Genomic DNA, 7,802 nt, shown 5'->3' with positions numbered 1-7,802 from the left:
CAGTTTCTATACCAGCTCGGCAATCGCTGCTGCGATATCACATCTTGGCCATATTCCGGTTGTCGATCCACGTACGTCTGCTCGAGCAACGCTCATCATGGCTGCAGGTTTCGATGCAGTCGAGACTCACCACGGGTGCACCGTCTACTGCTTCTTTGACGATTGAGTCGGGCGTACCGAGTGAGTTTGCTGGTTCTATACGTGAGTCGAGGAGGAAATGAAGCGACGCTCTGAAACAGACTACACAGCACATGCAGTTTGTCAGCCTGAGGGCGGGCTGCAGTCTACAGAGTCACACAGTCACAAGAAGCCATCTCGCATTACTACATATGGGTATATTTGGCTCGAACAAACAATGCTCACGGAAACCCGATTTTCGGTTTCATATGCAAACGACTGTAGGTTATTGGAAAGTACCCAATAATGTGCCAGAGAGCTACCCGTTAGCCCCCTTACCCCAGATCTCTGGGCGCTTAACTGATAATAAATCTCAGTTAAGGGCTCCGAAGTCCCCCCCCTCCCCCTGCATGTGGTCTCGGCATCTCCCGGTGTCCGCCCCTTGTCACGAAGAGCGCTACAGAGCAGTTTATTGTGGTCGTGTGACAGGTGACTTCACGCGATACGCGACCGTGACAAAGGGTTCCAGAAGTGCGCTAAATTTAGCAACTTCCTTGTCTTTACCTGCCACCACGAACGGGCCACTGACCCGTACAAACAAACCATATCAACGAAGCTCGAGCCACACGACCATAAATGTCGTTCCTCAGTGTGATTTCGCTGCTCAGTCGCGTACGTCTTCCTGTCTTGTGTGGCATCCTCAACTATTCACAAGATGGTCCATCCTTCCGCATACAACAATCCACCTGCGATACATCACCATGGCCCTTCCACCCGCCAACGTGCCAAATCCCATCCCCATGCATCCAAACACCAATATGCATCCGGTAAGGCTGACCACGACGCCCAACGTCGTCACGCGGGAGCCGAGGGTTCTGTCTACCTTCACGGCGAGGGACAAGTGATCGTCACCGACTTTCTGCAAAATGAATGTTTCCGAGGGTTCAAACCTCCGAGGGCATCATCCGAAAATCTCAAACGCTTCCAAAAGTTTCTGGAGAAAGTAAAGGCAGTACAGACGTCCGGTGGTTCGTGGTCCGAGCGTCCTATGTATACCCCGCTAGTAAGTTAGTCTTCTCTGTAGGTGCTCTGTCGATGATAAACGCTACGTAGGTCAATTCATTGGTAGATATATCAGAAAATGCGGTCCGCGCACGACCATTGCCACTTCGCTTCCACACATGCGCAGATTTACGGCCCTTGGACCCTGCAGGGGGCGTGAGAGGAGCACCGGACATTGTCATACACGAAGGAAACAGGAAGGAATCCTACTGGGGTCGAAGCTTGGCCTTCGTCGAAGTCAAAGCGACGAAGGAAGAGGATCCTTTCTATAATATGGACGAGCGTAAGGAACGGAGACTGGCGCAGACAGAGATTTGGAACCAGATACAAGAGTATGCCGCCATCTCTTTCCGCAGCATTCCTCGCTGCTTCCTACTCGCGATTGGTATCTTCGGCGATACCGCCCGTTTCTTCCGATGGGATCGGTCTACGGTCATCGTCTCTGAAGGATTCAATTACAAGGCTCATCCAGAGCACTTAGTCCATTTTCTTGCTGGTCTCTCAGGATACGCTAACGGCGGGATAGACGCCACGGCGGATGCTCCGATTACGGCCCGCACAGAACAAGACCTGGTGGTGAGGCAATACGAAATTGCGCGGGATCTTCTTGTCGTGCCTGAGTACAAGCCATCACAAAACGGCGACACCTTGATCAAAGATAGTCGCCGTATGCAAATACCTTCACAGCCGCAAACCGCACGTAGGAGAAAGTTTGACACATTCCTGACCCTGGGTCCTCCCGTCTTCACTAGCAAGTCCATCTTTGGCCGCGGTACACGTGTATGGCTGGCGACGAAAGCTACTCCTACTACTGGAGGGAAGGAATGTCTAGTTATTATCAAGGATTCCTGGCGAGAGAAAGATCGGTGGAAGGAAGGGGAGATATACGACAAGATCTACAAACCTGGAGAGCATGTCCGTGGTATGGCACGTCTCTACATGGACTATGACAGTGTCGAGGACAAGAATGATGAAGTCCACCGAACGTCAGCGTCCCGCCTCAACGCTCGGAGCAAGGGAAAGAGGTTCAAGGAACTCATTCATCATCGAGTCGTCCTTTCCTCCGTAGGGATACCGTTATCCCGCTTCACATCTACGCGCCTCCTCCTGGAAGCCGTGAGAGACGCAATCGAAGGTAAATAAAGACTACTGTCTTATTATCTTACACAAATCAGCATCTGACGGGCGTGCATATTCAGGTCACGAGACTATGTGTGCCCGGAATGTTCTACATCGAGATATCAGCGTTAACAATATAATGATAAGCGCGGACGTGGACGCTGAAGGTGGCGCGAAGGGCTTCCTCATAGACCCAGAGCTAGCTGCCGCAACTGGAATGGACAATCTACAAGAGGAGTTGAATCATCTCACTGTAAGTTTGCTCTCTGATCGGGCTGCACTTTGTTAACAACTCTATCAGGGCACGTACCAGTTCACTTCCATGCAACGATTCGATGACGACCCTGGGCAACATGCGTCATGGAATGACCTAGAGTCGTTCTATTGGGTTGTGTTGTATGTCGTGCTACGGCATACTGTGTCATATGTTCAAGAGGATCGCAAGAGAGTCGGAGCCGATCATCTGCTTACATCCCTATACGACAGTGGCGGGGTTTCTTCTGAACGGAAGAAAACATTTCTCAAGGAAAAGGCTAGCAATTTCGTCGTAGAGGGGAATGCCCCCCTAACAAAGTGTCTCCTGGAGCTAGGCGAGATGGTTTACAGTCATTATCCCGACAAGCTTGCCAGACGATATGCCCCTCGAGAAGAGCTCGATCGACTCACCCACGACAATGTTCTGTCAGTGATTAACCAAGCCCTGGCTTCAGAGGACTGGCCCGTGGGCGACAAAGCTATACCATTCTTCCCCATTGAGAGGCCAAACATCCAGGAGAATAAAGATATTGGACGTGCGTTAGAAGGTTGTGCAGAAAGTTGGACTATGCCTTTGCCCCCGCACCCGGTGCGTGTCGAACCAAACGAACCTTCGCCCTCGCATGCCGCATCAGCATTCAATGGAGGCTCTGCCGACGCAAAAGCACCTTCGCCGATGTCATCCCAGAAAGGAGAGAACCTTCCGTTCGAAAAGAAGGCCAATGGGACGGGTCTGCGCAGGTCCGCGCGACTTGATCAGCTCAAGATCAACGGGCAGAAACAGCAGAAAAGACCGAGGTCGGACGAGCAGGCTCCTGCTGCACCTGCTAAACCAACCGTGAAACGCTCTCGACGCCAGCATGCACATGACGTTCCCGTCAGGCGTTCACAGCGCATTGCTACTTCCACTACCGCTACTAAAGGTCGAGAAGCCGCGAAAGTGAGAGCTACTGCCCCCCGCTCACGCTCGACTCGTAACCCTTGACATTTCTCATCCGTCTCTATATCTTCCTTATCTTTACTTATTGGTGTAGCTCTGTCATCTTCCCGCGTAAGTTATTCTGGTTATTTGCCGTGCCGTTGACGTGTATACCCTACCCGAGGATTGGTTTATACCCTTATCATATACCTTTAGTGTTGTATATCATCTGCCTGCGTTTCGATGGCGTTCTGGGTCTTGAGCCTCCTATGTTACGTCCTGCTCCTTGCATCGTGGATTGAATTGCTGCCTCTCAAGTTACCGCATGTGGTCTACGACATCGATTGACCCATGGCGCTGCGACGTCTCCGCGGTGCACGTTAAATAGATCATTGTTGGGATATTTACGCAACATCATCACCCGGACCACTAAAGAAGTACTCATTGCGGAACGTTCATTCAATGGCGGGACAGTAGAAGAGTCGAGTGAATTGCGCCTGTTTATACGTATCATGAGAAAAAGTAAGAATATCTTGATTCATATTGGAGAGCCCAACCTCAAGGCTCAGCAATAGAAATTGAAGACGAGCTCAGAGCAGCCGACCCCTATGCTACTTAGGAGCTCAACTATGGTTCTATACAGTTGCTCCCTATCAGCGCCTAACAGTTCATAATACCTGCGAGTGTGCACTAAGCGCTTCTGTGGAAGGACATGTCCGAGAAGTCGATGGGCCCAGGAATGCACCACCGTAAGGGAACTCAACGCGGCCAACGACTAACATCCTCCAGCTTAATCCCCCATGATCGTTCGTAATATTGCTGCCTGCGAGCGGCTGTACCGTATCTTCAATACCGTCTATTAGGGTGCGGTGTAAAAGTCGCTCATTATTTACACTGTTATAAACTGCTGTTAATAACAGGTTAATAACAGGTTATCAACAGACCCCTCTAGGCAAGGCCAATTTGGGAGTTAAAAACTCCCCCTATCGGTAGCCTGGAATCCACCATGCACCGGTAGAGGACCATACCCGTAAGTCAAATATCACTGGGACATCATGTTGTAAAGACCCCCTAATGTACTTCAGCTTGCAGAGTGCACGTCAAACAGCTCCCGGAGAGTGCAGTGGAGGCCTACCGGGCTTTTTAAACTGCACAAGTGTTTTTGACAATGTTGATATGTCTTTTTAACGTGTAATTAACCCGTTTCAAACCAAATGTTATTAACTGTTAATAACCCTGTTAAAAAGGGCTTCGGAGCGTGCCATGTTATTAACATATGTTACAAAGTCCTGACGAATTATTCACCGCACCCTACCGTCTATGTAGAACGAAGTTCACGAACGGAGCTGCGACAACAGACGTGACAGGATCGCCGTGACCTCACGCGCCACGCTTCACGCGCCACGCTTCACGCGTCCGTGACAGATGTCTCAGATCGACTATTTTTAGCAACTCCTTTGTGTTCGCTACCACCAAGAAGGGGGTGGCCACAGAGACGCGGCACTGCCTAAAGCGCAAGGACCAACAGCCATCAAAGCCACACAATTGCACGCGACCAGGGCCACAAGATGGCGTTCATAAGCCTCAGCTTCCACAAAGTCCACATTGTACGTTCCTTGCTATCCTACTCCCCGCCAGACTGACAATATGTTCCGTCGTTCTGCGCCCAATCTATCTCGTCCTGACCCTGCTGCCAACGATGTTGGTCATGGGGCAATCTCTACCTTTGCCGGCGGCCGACCCTGCGTCAATTCTTACGTGCTATTTCGCAACACGCACACGAAGCACGATGAACACCGCCGCCTGGCTGGGCTAGAGACCAGTGGACTATGCTATGGGCCAGTGAATATCGCAGATTTCCTTCGCAGAGAATGTTTCCCGAGAATGAGGCTCACATCGATTGCGCCAAATACAATGAAACGGTTCAAGACCTGGCTCCAAGCCGTGAAACCGAGCACGACACTTTCGACTGGGTTCTCCGAACGAGAGATGTATGAACCATTAGTAGGTGAAATCTCTCTCTTTTGTGATAATTGCTTATCTTTAGTTCAGGTCGCGTCCCTCAACAACATCTCCCGGACGATCATACCTGGACGACCATTGCCAGTGGCGTTCCACATATGCGCGGAGAAACGACCAGAGGAGGTGAAAGGTGGCATACGAGGAGCCCCAGATCTAGTGGTATTTCCTCATGGTACATCGGACGATTACTGGGCGCGAGGTCTGGGCTTCGTAGAGGTCAAAACCGAGGAAAATGAAGATCCTTTCTATGGTCAAGCGGAGTATGCAGGGGAGCCCCCAAGTATGACGGAGGCGCAGACCGAAACTTGGAAGCAACTGAGCGAATATGCCACCATCGCATTTCGTACTATCCCCCGCTGCTTTCTCCTGGCTATTGGCATCTTTGGTGGCAAGGCACGCCTTTTCCGATGGGATAGGTCATCTGTCATAGTCTCGGACTCTTTCGACTACAAGGAGGAGCCCGCGCACCTGGCTTACTTTCTTACTGGTCTGGCGCGATTTGGCAATAGCGGGATAGACACAACCGCGCACATGCCCGTCACCTCCGAGGTTGAGAAGAAACTACTGGAAGCCCAATTCGAGCGAGCGAAGGCTCTCGGTATTTTTGATGAATACGAGGCTGCGCGTAGAGGGGCGGATCTGATTAGCGAAAGTACTCGCATACAAGGCCGACGTCGGAGAGGTCAGCGTGGCGGCGAGATCTACATCACACTTGGACGACCGTTGTTCTCCAGCAGATCCATCAAGGGTCGCGGTACAAGGGTATGGGTGGCTACGAAACTCGAACGTTTGGATCGCGCGGGACGTTCGAGTGGCCGCCTCTTTATCATCAAGGACAGTTGGCGAGAGAAGGATAGATGGACCGAGGGGCGTATATACGACGCAATCCGAGGCGATGAAGAGGTCCCAGTATTTGGCATTGCTCGCTTTGAGGACGAGTTCGATGTCGGTGACCAGGACCCCGTGGGAGTACACTACACGGCGGGTGAGCGAATAAACGCGCAGAAGGGCAAGTCCGTTCATGCAGAGCGTATTCATCATCGCTGTATCCTTGAGTCGGTCGGGATTCCTATCACGCGTTTCAAGTCGACGAAAGTGTTAATGATGGCTGTCCGAGACGCCGTGAAAGGTAGCGATAGTCTATACTTCTCGTACACAATTACTGATCCTTTGCTAGGTCATCAGAATATGTGCCTCAAAGATGTACTCCACCGGGACATCAGTGTCAACAACATTATGATAAGTGCCGACGACATTGCCGAAGGAGGCGCCATGGGCTTCCTCATCGATCCCGAACTAGCTGCGGTAGGTAGCATGCCAGATATAGAGAAAGAGCTACGGTTTCTGACGGTACGTTTGAGCTTCGGTTTGTTTATTCCCTTACTGAATTATCGTCTGAAGGGCACGCTTCCATTCACGTCTTTGGATCGTCTCGAGAACGAAGAGAGTAAACATGCCGATTGGCACGATCTTGAATCATTCTTCTGGGTCGTGTTATTTGTTGTCCTCCGGCACACCAGCTGCTACTACACCAAGGGCGGAAAGAAAATTGCTGGGGCCGAACAACTGCCGAGGTTATATGACAACATTGAAAATATCTTTGCGATCCGAAAGGACTTTCTGGAAACCATCCTCAAAACCTTGGAGATCATCGGCAATGCTCCTTTGACGGTTTGTCTCCGTCGGCTCGGCGATCTGGTCCTCAGTCACTACCGCCCTGACAGGTCAAGATATGCCCAACACGAGCTGGACCTGCTCACTCACGACCGAGTCGTGTTCACAATCCAGGAAGCTCTGGACTCGGAGGGCTGGCCGGACGAAGCGAATGATGGACCCCGTGTTTTCAAGATGCTTGATCGGACAAGTGTGAAGCAAAATAAAGCCATCGCTCTCTCTCTCCACCAGTCGAGGGCCGAGGGGCCCGACGAGAGCAAGCAAGCCCCAAAGCCTGGTCCCTCGCAGAAACGCAGGGTGGAAGAGCTCGATGACGATGATTCCGAAGAAGACGTCGCACGTCCGTCCAAGCAAATCCGAATCCGAAAGGCAGGGCCACTTGCAGCCGCTAGCCAGAAACGAAAACAGTTGCCTCTGGAGGCAGAAGAAGAGGACGAGCCTCAAGCATCGGTCAGCAAGAAGCCCCGTGTCCGACCGCCAAAGAAGGCAGCGCCTCGTCCTGCGAAGGCTCCCAAACCACCCGGTCCTAAGAACGCTGCGAGTCAGCGATCTCGCGGTAGAAAGGCCGTTGCTACCGCTTCTCGAGTTCGGGAAACCACCTCGAGGATAGGCTCTCACAAAACACGTTCAGGTC

General features: G+C 51.6%; 3 protein-coding genes across 3 annotated transcripts; all 3 read left to right on the top strand.

Annotated features, from left to right (window-relative positions):
• Nucleotides 1-2,389: 2,389 nt before the first annotated feature.
• GLOTRDRAFT_51029 (uncharacterized protein) lies at nucleotides 2,390-2,710 on the top strand (the record flags this gene model as incomplete). Its single annotated transcript, XM_007873242.1, has 2 exons — nucleotides 2,390-2,551; nucleotides 2,600-2,710. Coding segments are annotated over 2 exons (273 nt in total), but the record flags the coding sequence as incomplete, so codon positions are not given.
• A 411-nt stretch (nucleotides 2,711-3,121) lies between these two features.
• GLOTRDRAFT_97222 (uncharacterized protein) lies at nucleotides 3,122-4,047 on the top strand (the record flags this gene model as incomplete). Its single annotated transcript, XM_007873241.1, has 3 exons — nucleotides 3,122-3,493; nucleotides 3,588-3,604; nucleotides 3,861-4,047. The coding sequence occupies 3 exons, from the start codon at nucleotides 3,122-3,124 to the stop codon at nucleotides 4,045-4,047; spliced, it is 576 nt and encodes a 191-aa protein (XP_007871432.1).
• Nucleotides 4,048-5,356: 1,309 nt separating this feature from the next.
• GLOTRDRAFT_134244 (uncharacterized protein) lies at nucleotides 5,357-7,778 on the top strand (the record flags this gene model as incomplete). The annotated part of the gene is made up of 5 exons (XM_007873240.1): nucleotides 5,357-5,476; nucleotides 5,525-6,623; nucleotides 6,672-6,844; nucleotides 6,896-7,691; nucleotides 7,729-7,778. The coding sequence occupies 5 exons, from the start codon at nucleotides 5,357-5,359 to the stop codon at nucleotides 7,776-7,778; spliced, it is 2,238 nt and encodes a 745-aa protein (XP_007871431.1).
• Between the last annotated feature and the right edge of the window lie 24 nt (nucleotides 7,779-7,802).

This window comes from Gloeophyllum trabeum (genome assembly GCF_000344685.1).
Source record: "Gloeophyllum trabeum ATCC 11539 unplaced genomic scaffold GLOTRscaffold_00061, whole genome shotgun sequence".
In the NCBI taxonomy this organism is placed as follows: domain Eukaryota; kingdom Fungi; phylum Basidiomycota; class Agaricomycetes; order Gloeophyllales; family Gloeophyllaceae; genus Gloeophyllum; species Gloeophyllum trabeum.
This window is presented reverse-complemented; position numbering and strand designations above follow the sequence as displayed.